Source organism: Nestor notabilis, unplaced genomic scaffold (genome assembly GCF_000696875.1).
Source record: "Nestor notabilis isolate BGI_N333 unplaced genomic scaffold, ASM69687v1 scaffold28098, whole genome shotgun sequence".
Taxonomy (NCBI): domain Eukaryota; kingdom Metazoa; phylum Chordata; class Aves; order Psittaciformes; family Psittacidae; genus Nestor; species Nestor notabilis.
The window spans coordinates 6,910-23,385 of NW_009941915.1; the positions used below are offsets into that span (position 1 = coordinate 6,910).

A 16,476-nucleotide genomic window follows, 5' to 3' on the forward strand; every position below is an offset into this window, starting at 1 on the left:
AGAGGGGCAGGATCACCTTTGACCTGCTGGTCACGCTTTTTTTGATGCAGCCCAGGATACGGTTATGCAAGTTAACAAAAATAAAAAAAGAAACTCATCTTTACTTCAAAATTATGATACAACACCTCTAACTAGTATCAAAGCCTTTTTACAGAAATCTGCTTAATGCTGTGTATAAACACACACTTGGTGAGGCAACTGACTTCAAATGGAGAGACACTTCATTTCTAGAGAACATCACTAATCTGATCAAAGAAAAGAGAGAGCTTTGAAAACAATGGCATCCAAACCATCTGACCCCATGCAATATATTAATTGGGTTTGTGAAGAGCTGTGTTTCAGATACCTGGAGAACAGCACTGAGGCATTTGCTTCGTAGCACTTCAAAAGCTGCATTCCAGCCTTCAGTAACTCCTTCATTGGCTGCAATACCACACCTCACAGATATGTTCTGGAATTTGTATCAGCTGTGCAACATAACCTTGAGAAAAGCTATCGAGATCTCAAAGCATACTTCCGATATGCCTTGGTCCAGGCACACAACAGCCTGTCCCTGTGACGGCTGTACGTGCTGAAGGATGCTATCCCTCAAGTGGTACAAACGCTTTGAAGAAAAGCATCTTGGAAGTTTTGTTTCAAAGTGAGGTCTCCCCCTTCTCTTTCCCAGTGCAGCAGAAGTATCATGTCAGCTTGTTCATGAATTCTATGAATGGCTCAATAAGCTGACACATATTTTGAAAAGTCTTTTTTCTGTTAGCATGGCTAACGAGTGCGAAGTTCTGCTTTACTGCTCTTGCTCTGGTTTCTGGCTTTCCTGGTCAATTTGATTTACCTCATTCAGATACATAGGGATGTACCCAGGCCATATTTTAAAAAAACATACAAAGTATAAGTGACCACTGAACTTCCCTTTATTTGTTGCAGATCTCTGAGGCTTTAATCTGCTTGCTGCAATGAGGTCTTAAATTGCTGTCTACTTCCCAGGTAGCCTTGTAATTCTGCCCATGCTCTTACACAGAGATTCCACATAATCAGTTTTTGTTTTGCAGTTTCATGAGCTTTTCACTGCAATTTTATTTCTTTTTTTAAGTGTACTCCTCCTTATCCAGCCCTAATCTATCAGAAGGTAGGCTTTTTGGTGATATCTAGAAGTGACTGGAGAATTTTATCCCTCAATAAAAAAGCAAAAGCCTTCACGGTACCTACAAAGAAACCAACATTGATGTTTTCAGCACTCCTTTTCAAGCTGTGCTTGGCTTTAATTAATTTTCAGTGTCTCTTCCATTCTGGACATTTCATAAAACTTCCACAAGTAACTGTCTCCATATAACATTTTCATCACATTAAACTGGAAGGTCAAACAACACATGCAATTTCATAGTCCTTGCTAGGATGAGCATCCAGTGTTGGTAAGTTTAATAGCAACTTAGCTTTCTTGTCACTTCATTTATGCCTCATTTTTAGATTTACCTACAAAAGCACCTTCATGAACAGAAATCAAATGCTTATCCTTTTATTTTCAATTAATCCTTTTTGGGCTGTTCTGCTACATATGCAATATATTGCTGTCTTAGCTTACAGAAGCTTACCGCTAGTTTTGAAGAAAAAGTGCCTGGTGCAGGCAACCCCCTGGACACCGTGTTCCAGGACCTGTGGCATAGGCATATCCAGCAGAGTGACCAACGAAAACAGCAAGTGTGAAATGAAAAAAGAGAAGAGGTTATGCTTCATCCAGCCTTGTCTGAGCACTGCACTGAAGACGATAAAGGTATTTTCTAATATAAAATGGCTTCCTAATAGAAAATGTGAATATTGGAATTAATGGAGTCATGTATTAGCAACTACTAATTTAAAATGATCTTTTTAAAAGGTTTTAAAATAACTCCTCTGCATTTTCTACCTTCAGTCTTCAGGTTTCAATAGTAAACTACAGATGCATAATTTCAAACAAAATGTTACACTGTCCTGAAATATAAGTGGTGCTAGTGCTGTCCTGCTGCTTGGTGACTCAGAAAATATTTTCTATTTTTTGACTGATGAAGAAAAATAAGCTCTCAGAAGGAGTGGTTTTCAAGTTATTTCTACATAAATAGCGCCATATTTTCTTACATGTTTTGTTTTTAATGTTTAAAAACTCAGTCTTTTCTTTGTTTTTGTATTAAAGATTCCAAAAGGAAAAACATGTCAACCAACATTCCAGCTTCCTACAGCAGAGAAATTAGTTTTTTCTGGATGCTCAACTACTCAAAGCTACAAACTAACTTTCTGTGGGGTGTGCTTGGATAAGAGGTGCTGCATACCTAATAAGTCCAAAATGATCACTGTACAGTTTGAGTGTCCCAATGAAGGCTTCTTTAGGTGGAAGATGATGTGGATAACATCGTGTGTATGTCAGAGGATTTGCAGTGCTCCAGGAGATATATTTTCTGAACTCAAACTTGTATGACAAGTTACACCATTGACTGCAACCCACCGGGAACGCAACAGCACATTCACACCCTGAAGAGTTAGCATAATCCCCCGCCACAGCAATGTTTATAGTGAAACTACATACGGGAACACTCATTTGTTAAATAGCACCTGAAGCACCTAAATGCAAGTAAGAGCATATCTTTTTAAATGGAATTGGTTTTGTATGTGGAAGTACATTCTTGAAAAGGATGTATGTCACACTAGTACTGCCGGAACAAGAACGTTTGGTAAAGGCACAGCGAGACAGCTTCATACCTCACCGTAACAAGTTGTTGCCCACAAAGACAAATACATGTAAATTCATAGATGTTCTGACCAATTAGAAAAAAACCCACCACCCGGTAAGACTTCATCTATCATTCCTGATTTTCAATATTTTCTACTATGTGTCTGCAATAGTAAAATACATCAATGCTGGCTCAAACAGGAGTAGTCATTTTAAGCTCAGATAGATTTATCTGCTGCACAAAGCATTCTCTAGTGTTGTGAATTTAAGCAACGCACTGGTAAAGGAACAAGTAAGTGGGCACCTGGCAGGTAACAGATACACCATTTCAAGGAAACTAGATGATCTTAAGGTCCTTTCCAACCCTAACTATTCTATGATTCTATGAAATGACTACTTTTAGAATGTTTTCTTAAAAGAAAATACTCTCAACAAATGTTATCACAATGTTTTATTGAAATCTTCTGGACTTACACGTTGAAAATCGTGCTTACTTACACACCCACTCCAACTCTACTAGAAGGACTTCAAGCTTTAAGAAGTCATTGTATTGATCCAGTCTGACTTGTAACAGTTGACTAGTCTTGCTGTTCTAAGACAGCCAAGGCTGGCAAGCAACAGAACAGCTGTACATTCTGTTTTGTAAAATTTCTTACTGTAATATAAAGATCTACTTACTCTGGTAATTATAAATATTAAACCAGCTATTTTACTTGCATTATTTTAAGCATATTAACATTTTTCTCAAAGCAATCATTATAACTTCATTATAAGTGCATGTTTCACTCAGAGGTACATTGTATTATCTCATTATCAAGTGCAACTCAGCATTCATTAATATGAATCATTAAAATAATATAATTAATACTCCAAGTATAATACTTGAAAGAAGAATTTTGTTAAATTTTGATATTAAAAATTTTGATATCAACTCAGAATGCTCTAATACAGCTAAGTGCAACATGGAAGCAAAAATGTTACAACTGTGAACATAGAGCATTCTGAAGTTACATCTATCCTGCAAAATTTACGAAACCAGTTCCATTAGAGACTTGCTTTCACCTCTGAAGAGATGATGTAGGCTTCTCTTCATAGTTGCTTGTTAAAAAATAAATCAGCAACAGTGATCCTTCCTTGACGTGAGATCTGCCTTTAGTTTACTGTAAGATGAAAATCTGAGAAAAGAACAGCATTTTTGGCTGCTGTAACCTCTCTTTCTTCTCTTTACAGCATACGGTATGTCAATTCACAGTTAGGAAGATGGCTTTTACTGATATATTTGCTGTAATTAGGTGCCTTCAAATCTTTCTTACAGTCTGGGCCTGTCACTTCATACAATGCCTTTCAGAGCCAAGGAAGCCATTGTCCCAGTCTCACTTTGGAATTACGATAGCTCAACATGCTTCAATTCATTCTGTTTAATTGAAGTAGTTGGATGCATGGGGGGGGTTCTTTTTTTCTTTTTAAATCAATTCCTCCTTCTTCAAACAGCTATCTTCAGTCTTGATGGATCTGTTCTAGGCCCACCTTTTGTGGCATCCAGTTCATTGTACTCTTCTATTAGGTCAGACAAAGATGATATGGCTTCAGAAAAACAGCTTTGTTCCATCCCATCTACATGCAGATAATGGTGAAGGTGAGCCTATGAGAATAAAAAAAGCATTCAGTGTTCTCCTTTTTCTTGCACCTTATCCTTTTGGCTCAGTAAGTACCATTTAGCCTGCACTGAAGAGGAGAGTGCAAGCACTGTAGGACGTAGATTTGAAGACTTAGGACATTCCTTGTTTAAAGACTTAGCAACTTTAGTAATAATCCCCTATGGAATCACTGTTGATATTACAGATTTTTTATATGTCCACCTCTTCACATTGTTTTCTTGGTTTCACCTGAACAAACTGTGTATTGGGCTTACATGGCAAGGTTTTGGTAGTGAGGGGGAGTGCAGGGCTGCAGAGGTGGCTTTTATGAGAAGATAACCAGGAGCTGCCCCTCTGTCAGACAGAGCCAGATCCATCTGGCTCCACTAGGGCACCTCTGTGATAACATATTTAAGGAGGGGTAAAAAATGCTGCACAACAGCTGTGAGAAAGGGGAGTTGGAAAAATATGAGAGAAACAGCCCTGCAGACACCAAGATCAGGGAAGAAGGAGCAGGAGTGAAATTGAGGCTGGGAAGAAGGGCATGAGGTGGGGTAAAGATGTTCTCAGTTTTCAATTATTTCTTGCTATCCTAGTCTGTTATTCATTGGCAGTAAATTAATATTCCCCAAGTCAAATCTGTTTTGCCCATGACCAACCAGTGAGTTATCTCCCTTGTCCTTATCTTGACCCATAAGCTTTTCATTATACTTTCTGCCCCTGTCCTGGTAAAGAGAACAGCTTGCTGGGCCCCTGGCAGGCAGCCAAGGTCAATCCACCACAAGCTGGTAGGCAGATCTGTCAGATACTGACTGCTGAAGAAAGTAAGTATTTAGCCTGGAAGGTATGTATTAATAACGAGGTTACACTTCTTGAGCACCAGCTGGTGGAATGATTCCTTGAGAGGCAACACAAAAATCTTGAGCTGTTACTTTCTAGCAGTCCCTTTGTGATACACAAAGATTCGCTTCCCTAAAGCAAGTTGCTAATGGTCAGTGGCTACGGATGTTATAATGATGAGTTGTACCTTTTTCTTGTAGAGCTTCATAAATCTGTCTTTGAGTTCAATGAAAGTTGGTTTTACACATGTGTTGTTTGCTAAAGCCAGAAGAGAATGGGAATGGCCCACAGGAGGTACTGAACACAAACCAGTTTTCCACCCCTCTTGATTCCAGGAGATGAAGTGCAGGGAAGGCTTCAACCTGCAATACGAAAATGTAGATAACTAAGGAATGTAAAGAGCACAAAGCTGAAGTTTCCTTTGCTAACAATGTGAAAAGGTTAACATTTAAACTTTCAGAACTAAGCAAGCCAGTTATAACTATCATTTTGAACACAAGATTTTAGACTTCAGACTAAAACAGTGTCTATTTTAAATCTAAATTACAAATGCCAATTTTATAATTTAATGTATCAGGGTTTAAAAAATAAAGTTACAAACACCTATTTCTATAAAAGGGACTGCAACCAATCTGAGATTTACAAGAGGGGCAGATTAATACTGTGTGGGGACAATCAGTTCATGTGTAGTTTAGAAATAAGTAAAATGCTTCACATTCTCAGAAATTTTTCCCATCTACCGGTTTGCCTATAAATTCCATTCTGTATGCAAAGCTTGCCTGCCTTTTCTCTTGTAACTATGTAGATTAATAGTGTAAAAGGTAGAAACAGAATGCTAACAACAGAGTTGTTAAAACAAGAATGATTCCTGATGATGAAATTATCAATGACAAAGAGGGGCCTTCTGTTCAGTAAAAATAAACTTCCACTACAGAACTTACTCCTCAAATATCTTTTACTTGCAGGAGACCTCTGGAAGGTTGGGCTTTGCTTTCTTTTGCATTTTTGAGAAAGGAGCAGCAACAGGGACATCTAGTCAGCTCCCTTTATTTGGAAATCCAAGAATGCTGTGACTTGTTCTAACTTGGAATTATGTAAATTAATTACATTTTCTTCCCTTCTGAAAGTAAGAAAAAATATTTCTAAGTAAACTAATTTGGTATTGAAATTCTTCAAATAAATATTGAGGGTGTTCTAGACAACTGACAACAGCTTCAAAACCAAATCCATGACTACTTTCTGTGGTATTACAAACCTTTCAATATTTCTGCGAAGGTCTGAAACCTGCACATTTCCTCGAACGAGAAGTGCACAGGCAAGGTAGAGGCTGTGCTTTGGATCTGCTTGAATTAGTTGATGATCTCTACTGAAAGCATCTGAAAACATCTGGTCCAACCTAGGTGAAAAGAAAAGAGAGTTATGTACTCTTAATAAGGGTACAAAAGTTCTTCAGAATGCTCCCCCTTGAGGGTTTAAAAGTTCATAAAATTCTAGAGATACAGTATATTTAACCTGGGACCATGAATGACAGCAAAAGAATTCAAACCCTTATACGCACATATGTTGGCAATAGAAGTTTTTAAAAACACACCAGATTCATCTTCCCTGCTCTTCTCCCTGATGTTATAAGCCACTGTTCAGTTCAAAGTCAGAAAGCCAGAGAAATGGACAGACTAAGAGACCTTTATTATGGCAATTTTAGGTCAATGGTTAAAGTATTAAAAATATGTAAAAGGATGCAACTACCTCAGGTTCTGGTTACATGAAAATTTAAGTAGACAATCTCACTGCTTGCGAAGGATCTCACAAGAAACACCAAAGTGCTGCTGACCCTTACAGAACTGTTACACATCATTATTTAAAAGGATCAATGAATCCTACAGCTGCATGCATTTTGATTAATATCCAAGTTATTCTTTCCATTTGTTCCAAACTCTCTGCATCCACCACCACTATTTCTTTAAAATGCCCTCTGCCAGAACCTTCCTATTAAAAACAGAGACAAAAATATTCCTGTTTCCACCTCACTCTAAAACATGATTGACTGAGGACTTCCTCATAGCCTGCTGCTACCTTCCCTGCAGCCCTGTATTGCCCCCTCAGGGTATGGTTTCAAGAGATCTAATTGATTGTCACAACCTGTTATCACAGAAAATGGGTGGTCCTGCCCTCTTCTTCACTTTGCATACTTCCATCACTTACCCCAGCTGATTGTCACTATTTGGACCTTTTGCTGACTGAACTTAATTCACTAAACCAAATAAAATCTATTTTAACTAGTTATTTTTCTGCAATGTCTGTGGTATAACTCATCTCAAAAAATCTGACAAGTGTCAGTTTAGTGTTACAATGAGCTGTTAAATGGCCTCACTGCATCTTCAGACTGAAGTAGGATGCCATTACTTCCCACGTAGTTGTGTTTAATTCCTTGTTTGTCTTTACAGGATTTTGTGAGTCAAGTGCAGACTGTTACTCAAAAGACTTTGTGGTGTGGCTTCTAAGCAATACATTTTCCAGCAGAAACGTTTCCCAGCAGAGATAACAAAAACAGATTTCAAGTTTACTGGCTTAACCATTACAGAGAAAAGGGACAAAGGATGTTCCTAATAATCAGCAGGACTGATCTGAAAATGTGTTAGACTTAAAACTTTTAAAAAACTTTTACCCTTCATTAGTTTTACTATAGTGTTGTTTTTTTTTTTTCTTACCTTCTAGAAGGTACATTAACATCAGCCAACGTATACAGAGGAGTCAAACTTGAAACCAAGTAATGAAGCCGAGGAAACGGAACCAAATTCATGCTGATTTCATTAAGATCCATGTTAAGGGAACCTTCAAACCTAGCAGAGCTGAAAAATTAACAGACTGTTATGAAACTGTTACAAACTAAGGGAATTACTTTTAGAATGTAAGCATTCATTACATTTATTTTTTCAACTGTTATATACAACAATTGAACAACACAGCACTCAAGAAACTGTTCATGTACTAAACTTTCACATTTGGCAGTAACAGTGCTATGTCTTATTTACTTACACTTCTCATCATAGAACAATAAATCATGAAGATTGAGACCTTGTTTCCTGATTGCAGTTTTTAGCACTGTTTTTTAGTTATGTGGACATAGCTGTTTCTAATAGTTCTAATAAATAGTGTATTTCACCAAGAGTTTCTTGCAGCAATAGGCAGTTTAGGAGCAACAATGATCTGACAGTATTTATAAAGTAATACAACTGGCCTAGAAAGCCAAATCTCCCTGGGCTCTGTTAAGCATTAACGGAAGACAATATCCTTCTGCCTATAAACCTTTACTTCAGTAGTAAGAACCTATTACGAGTAGGGCAACACCACTGCAATGTGAATACTTTCAAATACATAAACATTTACTAATTCTTAAAAAGAGAAGACATATCGAATGGAAAACAATTAGTATTCTTTGACTTGCTTTGCAGCACACACAGCCACCAGAAATACTACTTTTGCAGAGGAATAACCTGTAACTTTACCTTGTCAGGTTCAGAGAATATTATTCATTGCATCAAATGGCTTTTCTTGTACAGTTTTTGCATTCCCTGCACTTGATGTTACCAAACTGTTTTGCTTCACAGTTGATCCTAGCTTCCCAGAATTGGCCAACTGATGAATTTTATTAACTATATCAAACAGAGACTGAGGGGGAAAAAAAAAAAAAAAAAAAAAAGCATACAAGAAGTCTTGAGCACAAAGCTTTCAAATTCAGTACCCCAATTTTTAACTTCAGTTAGTCTTAAAGAAAAAGCTAAGACATGGTTCTGTCAATTCAAAGATTATACCTTTGATACATGTAAGTCCAACTTTTGACCAATTCCAACTGACTGATGTGTTTCTAAAAGTCTGTTCTTTACATGTCAAACATCTACACAGCTTGACTCAGAAGTTTCAATTTTACTCAACTATTCAAAATCCTCATCTTCTAAAATTACATTTTGGATTTTCATAATTCTTGTGAAAGCAAAAATATATTCTCTAAATATATTTCACTTTCTCTATGATGCTCACATCACTAGTCAGTAAAGTCAAGTCTGTTGGAATTTAGAGTGATGAGTCATCTCCCTTGGAGGACTCCACTAATGCTATGCAAAAATTGATTGCTAAAAGACTGTAAGACTCTCAGCCTCTTCAAATAGAGGCTTTTCACTGTTTACCTGGAAATATACATGAGAAAATTCGCTCTATACCACTTTGAAGGTGAAGAGCAATTTTTTAGTGATACGCGTGTTAATTTCAAAAGCCTGCAAGTGACTTACGATTTGATTTCAATTATTACTTAAAAAATGAAGTTATGTTTTTTAAGACATGGTATTCAAATTAATACACAGAAGGAAGAAAAACTTCCTACATGCAGCCTAATAAAAAATAAATTGACAGAAATAGATTATTATCTTACTTCATTTTCTATTGGTAGCACACAGTCTGCATGTTCATTGAGCTCCTTCATAGCCAGAACACTGTTATAGGGAGAAGTAATAACGTCGTCTTCACCAGAGGGATAAACTGAAGTAACAAATCTATATACTTCTGGGAATTCATCCTCAAGCAACTTTAGTACAAAGGTTCCAAGACCAGATCCTGTCCCTAATTATGAATGAAGACAGAATGAGAGAAGATAAAAGGTTCCCCGTGTTACCGTAAGCCTTAAGTCTCATACGTTGGGAACTTTTACAACTTTTTAGTAATACATATTAATGATTATTTTCTGAAGCATTTGGCTGACAGTGGAGGGTCAAACATAAAGGTTTTTCTCAGACAGGAAAGTAATTAAGTGATAAAAGTATTTCCCACAGTATACCAGAAGGATGAAGTATACAATCTCACATTTCTGCAAACCAAAAGGTCCTATGTAACCAATAGTTTTCTGACCTAGTATTTTTATTTCTTCTTTTAATTTTGAAATAAAACATTAAAAACTTTGAACTGCCCCAAACAATTATTTACTTTCCTTTTGGGGTTTCTTTATAAAGTTTTCTCACTCCCCAGTCAAAACAGAACCACCCCTTTTCCCCAGCACACCTTTTTTTCCTCAGTAGCACAAAGCACATAGCACTGAGTTCAAATCAGAGAACTGAACTGTGGTTTTTCCATCTTGGACAGCTAACATTCTTGGCAGCAGACAATTTCATCAATGAACAAGACAGGAAGTTTCTGCAATAACAGAAACAAGATCTGCAGGGTCTCTCAAATTAAGCAAATGGCCACGAAAAAGGGCCTTGACAAAGTCTTGCTTCATATTTAGAGCTATTTTCTGTTCCTTTTTCCACATCATAATCAGTTATAACACAGGCAAGGCTTGGTGGCAATACAGTAGTGAAAAAATTGTCACTGCAAGGGATTCTCCCTTCTCATTTATTAGCAAAGTAGCTAGACTCGTTTCAAGAAAATTATGTGGAAGGAAAACAGGAAAGCAAAGTTTTTCTAATGTTAAGTAACATTAGAAGAGTCCTCCAAAGCCTTTTAGAAAACTCCCAGCATTAACACCAACTTGATTATAACAATGATGTCAGTGTTCCGAGGCTCCTGTCCCTTCCTCTGACCAGTAATACCTCAGTGTTTCCTTTTTTGGTACCTGTCTTGATCCACCCATTTCCTCATGTTTTAGCTGTATTTTTGTTGTGTGTGTCACTTACCTTAGTTCATGATTTGGGCTCCTCAGTTCTTTAACAAACCAAACAATAATTACAGGTCCAGTTAAATGGACTGTCAGTTTTTTTTCTTTTATTCTGCATTCTGAATGACAGATTACTGCACTGACGTTTTCAAGATCCATGTTTTTCTTTTTCCATCTGTGGCTGGTGCAATCATACTAACGATAAAAAACATTACTTACCACCTCCCATAGAATGAATTATAAAAAAACACTGTAGACAGTCACAGTGTTCTGCAGCTTTCCTCAGCTTTTCCACAATGTTTTCCTGATACTGGGAGCCATATAGCTTATGACCCACAGCCCTGAGGACACAAAAAGTACTTTAAAAAAAAATAAATAAATGCATCAATATATCTTTCAATTTTTTATTTTAACTCCTCCTGTTTGACATTTTAGAGTTCAGAGCTGGGTGCAACACCTAATTTCCGCAAGTTGCTAAGCTGTGACTAAATCACGTGAATATGGGAGTCAGGACATAGGTTTAATTTTGAGGATGCAAGCAGCAGTAAGTTCACAGCTTTGCAGTGCGCAGTATTATTTTGTACTGTTAGGGAAATAAACTCGCACACTGGATGACCAAATTATAATTATGAAACTAAAGTTATGCACTCCTTAACAATAAGGATATCCCTATGTAATGTGTATAGTGATCTTCCTTTGAGCACTATGCGAGTCAGTTGCTACCAGCAATAAACCGCTCCTGACCCCCACCCAACAGCTCACTTTCAACGCACTTGCCTGCAAGGTGGTGAAATTCTCTGTATTGCACTCTCTTTTGGTACATTTGCTGATGATTTGCTTTCCAGTCTGTAGTGCACTGAATGTTATTAGAGGCATATCAAAGTCTCACTGAAAACTTGGAATTCACTATGTTAATCAATCTTTTCCTGAATTTCTCTTTTTGGTAATGTAATTTATATGCACAAAGCCAGACTGTGTAGTGCTTAGAAATCAGAAGTGCATTTGTTCATAGATCTCATTTCCATACTAGTTGTACAGTCTCAAACTAGATTATGGTTTCAAATAAGCAATAAAAGCAGCTGAATACCAAAGAAACAAAAATAAAAAGCATGTTCTCTTGAAAAAGAAAAATCAAAAAAGATAAAAAAATAGATAAAATGATCTATCAGCAGAATTATCCTTCTGTAAAAGGGTTTTCAAAGCCCTCCTCCAGGCAACAGTGACTCCAAGGTTTACTGGTAATATGCTGCAGCTCCCCAGGTGCAGAACAAACCAGAAAGCTACTGTTATCCTTTCCCTTTTCAAATGCCATCTAATTAGTTGCCAAGAAATGCTTATGAAAAGGTTCTCACCAGTTGTTTCCTGACCCAGAAACATCTGTGATAAGCTGTTTGCTATCAAACACATCCCCCAATGGTCCCTGCAGAATTTCATTTACCACGCCCTCCTCCATGTCAATCAACAGTGCCTTTGAGAAAGGGAAGAATTAAAATTGTCAGTAAGCAAACCACCCTTCGAAATAATCACACAAGAAAATACAAAATTATTTACAATATAAAAGTCATGTTGTTTCTAGTCTGCTCAAGAGAAACTTTTTTTTAGTTGTTAACTAGGAGACAAGCTAGATTCACCCTGGCTGATTTGTCAGAAGTCATTCAAGAGGACAACGTTTCAGATAATGCAATTTTGTTAACATTTTATAACATTTTGCCCCAATAGTTATGAATAAAGAAATTGAAGCATTTTTCTGTTTCAAGTTTTCTTGCTTCTTAGTCACTTAAAGTGGCTCAAAGAAACCCACTCCTTAGAAAAGTAAAATAAAAATGTTGCTGGTAACATCTGCAATTATTTTATTAAAATTATAATTTACTCATCAAGACTGGCAGCAAACTGCTTTACTCCACTGAAGTACAAAAGATACTATTATAAATGTTACTATTCAAAGTAGTATTTAAAAACATATGCAATTACGAAAATTCCTACACAGCTGGAAGCAAATATGCAGTGTAAAAAGAGTGACTTTTATAGATTGCCTTACTCGTGCTTTTAAAGAGCAGATTTTTCCTTTGTAAATATCAGGACCATCACCACCGCTTCTGGAAAAAAAAATGGGACACCCCCCCCAAAAAAACCATCAAGCTCAGAATCACAGTAGAAAATAAGGCAATATACACATTAGAATAAAATATCCTCCTTAATCTTTTGTGTTCAGAGGACTGCTACAACATAAACACCTTGAAAATGACACTAAAACAGACCTCATAATTCCCTAATGCAGTGCAATTACAGAACATGATCTCTATCAGAAATATCCCAAGCAGTACTTCAGGAAGCTGAAACGATCATCATTAAGAGTTTAATCTCAGATTCAGCCTCTGCTCTGTAGCAATTCTACAAGCATGCCAAAACTTGAAAGGATTATTTTTCGTCTAGCATGCAGTATGTATATCTGCAACATCTAATGGAACACAGCACACCAAGTAGCACCACTAGCTTTACAATGGGGGTAGCACAGCACTGTACTACTTACTGCTCAAGCTGTGAAGGATGGATAACTGCACTAGCACAGTACTGTGTTTGACTGACTTTGCCATTAAGGTTTACCAGTTCAGAAATCATACTGGGTTGACATAGCTGAATTTTCTTTTTTTTTCCAGGATTGGTTGTAGTGAGCCAACCCGGGGGACTATGCATTGTGTATAATCACATTTTTTCCCCACGAAGAATGCTGATGCTTCTGCACTCAAAGGGTGAGATATTCTGGTCTGGCCAAACTATATTTAACACAGGTAAAAAAGGTAGGGATACTAGAAGATGGATCTAATTTCCCCCTCAATTTTTTATCTAATCTGGTGGCTGGTCAGCCAAAGTTTAAAGTATTTCTTAGACTACTCTATATTCAACCACAATAATATTCCAAAAACATCAGCTGAAATTCACTACAATGCCCAATGTTCTGACCATGCTCAGTCCCATCAGGAATGAGGAGAAGAGTAGGGAGCTGCACTGGGTTCCTCAAGGATCTTCCACCTTCTCACTCAAAGAAGCAATCCAGACATCTCTAGCTGAGCAGCTCACAGCAGCTGCAGTACTCATGTGACTGAATTAGCCTACACTATCCACTATACGAGTCCATCGTACCACCAGTAAACCCAGCCAAGGAAGTTCTGTTTCTCCTCAGGCATTAACAAAATTCAAAGAGAAAAAACCCACCCCAGTTCAACATTTCTTTCTCTTATTATCTTTGTGGTCTTTCATGCTAGCCCCCACTTTCAATCATTTTGATTCAATTGCTGAAAAAAATCCCCATGCTCCCTAGAATTCCTTAAGCTCAAGGCATGCACGTCTGCATATAAAATCATAGATGTAAGCACATTTCTAATGTTACACAGTATAACAGTAACCATAACAGAAAAAAGTCTGCCTGGTTCTGCCAGAGTTTTGTTCATAGCTGTTTCTCACAGGATAACCCACCTGGATTAATTATTTTGAACAGTGGTATGGCCATAGCATAGAAGACTGAAGTTTGCCACTTTTATGACATAAGGTTTTATGCTTGCAATAGCCTGGGAGGTGAACGACTTCTTTCTGATAAAGAGAAAACTCCACAACAATAACAAAAGGCCAAAACCTCAGAGCCTGAGCAACAGAATTTGAAATGACTCTGTAATTAAATTATGGTTCAAGGCTACAGTTAAAAGTGGGAATTGTTTCAATAGGAAAATGAATAGCTCTCGGGAAAGACAAGATTTGAATAATCATTCTTCTCTTTCACAGGTAGGGGAATCTTCCTTGAAACTTCCACAGTATTCAATGAGACAAGTCCTTCCTTTTTACAGACACAAAACCTGTCAACTGTAAACTTGGAGGTTTCATGTGGCACATACACAGATGTTGTTTACAACCAAATCTTCTTGGATTAAAAAAAAAAAAAACAAACCACAATATATTCTAGGAAATGCCCACAAGGAAAGGCAATCATAAACTCCAATGCACTTGCATGTTCTTTCAGAGGTAAGATTTGAGACAAAATAATTAGTATTTCAATGCCATTTTAGTTAAAATTGCATGCTGTACTGCAACTTTGCCACATGACAGAAGAGGCCAGTCAAATGCTTTCTAATTAATTAAAACAAAACAACAATATCCAAGTGCACAACTGGTTTATTCTTGCAAACTGCACAGATTTTATAACTGGTCAGTTAAGAGATGACTGAATGCTCTTAAGGTACAAATTGGTTAACTTACAAAAAAATTAAAAAAATCACAGCCACCACTCCTTGTGCAACAAACTAGTCAGATAAAAGAGATCTGAAAAATGACATGACCTTTTCTGACTACCTTACATACAATTCCTCCTACAGCTCTTCAAGAAATGATGCTAAGCTGGTATTCAGAGGGCTTGCAGCGTGATCTTGATTTGCAACAACAAAAGCTATGAGACGCTGACTGTCCACTTCTGGGACAGAAAGAAAGGAAGACAAACCCTAACACTTTCAACGCCTTTCTGAAGTGAGTACGCTTAAAATGGTAAGGTGAAGATAGTGTTTTGAGGAGAATACAAAAAAGTAAAATCTTCTAGAAAAAAATACAACTTAAAGCAAAGAAAACTGTAGCTTAAGTTAAAAGATAATACTAGAACTGTTGATCTACTGTATTAAACTCATGAGCTGCTCAGTAAGACGACTTACCTTGTATCTACATTCCTAAAGAAACTGCTTAATGCTTCATCATAAATTCCTTTCTAAAAGGAAATAACACAACATAAGATGATGTATAACATCATAAATTTAGTGTTTTTTCATAGAATAATTTCAGTTGGAAAGGACCTCTGAAAGTCACCTGAGAAACCTCCCCACTTAAAACAGACTGAACATCTATGTTGAATACAACTAGCTCTAGTCTGCTCCAAAAAGAACATTTCATTGAAGCATCAGTTTGATATTAAAAACTGTCAAGAGGTTGTAACTAGGAAATTAATTTTTCAACGCAAGATTAAACAACTACTCTCTTTTCAGTTCAAAAAATTTAGGATTTTACTGAAGATCCCGATGCAATTATTAAATTGCATAGCTGCTGTTTAGCAGACTCAGTTCAACACTGATACAACACTCGGTTCATCACGGCTCCATACCCATGATATCACCAATGTCCATGAAGTTCCGTGGAAAGTGTGTTGCACTGTATTAGTGATTCCTGAACTCCCTGCTAAGGGGTGGCACAGAAATTACTTACCCTGCCATAAAGCTTAAGCAACCTGAAAAGTTCAAACACTTTATTATTTTACAGACGGCTTACCATACTCCTAAAGACCTAGGTGAGGCAGAATTTGGAAGTCACTGCTCCCTACAACACTAAAACCAAGAGACTCTGCATATGCATATGAACTTCCTCCATTGCTTTTTACAGCTGCTTCAACAGAAGGTATTGAGAAGGACTGCTCACCATTATCTGCTAACATACAGTATTTACCAGGAAGTAGTATATTTATAGTCATAGCAAGAAAAGTGCATTTGTGTTCAGGTACTCACAACAATCCTGTGCCATCTTTATACTATTTTGGTCAGCACAGCCGTACAGCAAATCACTGCATATGTTGTGTTAACACAGAAAAACAAAAGTGGACTTTGGCGAGCTGCTTTTTTGCTTTATTGCCC

The 16,476-nt window shown here is 37.1% G+C and overlaps 2 protein-coding genes across 2 annotated transcripts in view; one reads left to right on the forward strand and one right to left on the reverse strand.

Annotated features, from left to right (window-relative positions):
* Positions 1–2,446, forward strand: part of WISP3 (WNT1 inducible signaling pathway protein 3) — a gene marked incomplete at its 5' end in the record, with an annotated part of 4,893 nt that extends 2,447 nt beyond the window's left edge. Inside the window, 2 exons of the mRNA XM_010021131.1 lie at positions 1,575–1,768; positions 2,165–2,446. Coding sequence (XP_010019433.1) covers positions 1,575–1,768; positions 2,165–2,446 — 476 coding nt within the window. The remainder of the gene's footprint in view (positions 1–1,574; positions 1,769–2,164) is intronic.
* Positions 2,447–3,983: 1,537 nt separating this feature from the next.
* Positions 3,984–16,076, reverse strand: TUBE1 (tubulin, epsilon 1; the record flags this gene model as incomplete). Its single annotated transcript, XM_010021132.1, is given in 12 exon segments — positions 3,984–4,340; positions 5,363–5,537; positions 6,431–6,571; positions 7,884–8,024; positions 8,682–8,697; positions 8,700–8,844; positions 9,602–9,789; positions 11,039–11,160; positions 12,172–12,287; positions 12,858–12,915; positions 15,511–15,563; positions 16,055–16,076. Coding segments are annotated over 12 exon segments (1,336 nt in total), but the record flags the coding sequence as incomplete, so codon positions are not given.
* Between the last annotated feature and the right edge of the window lie 400 nt (positions 16,077–16,476).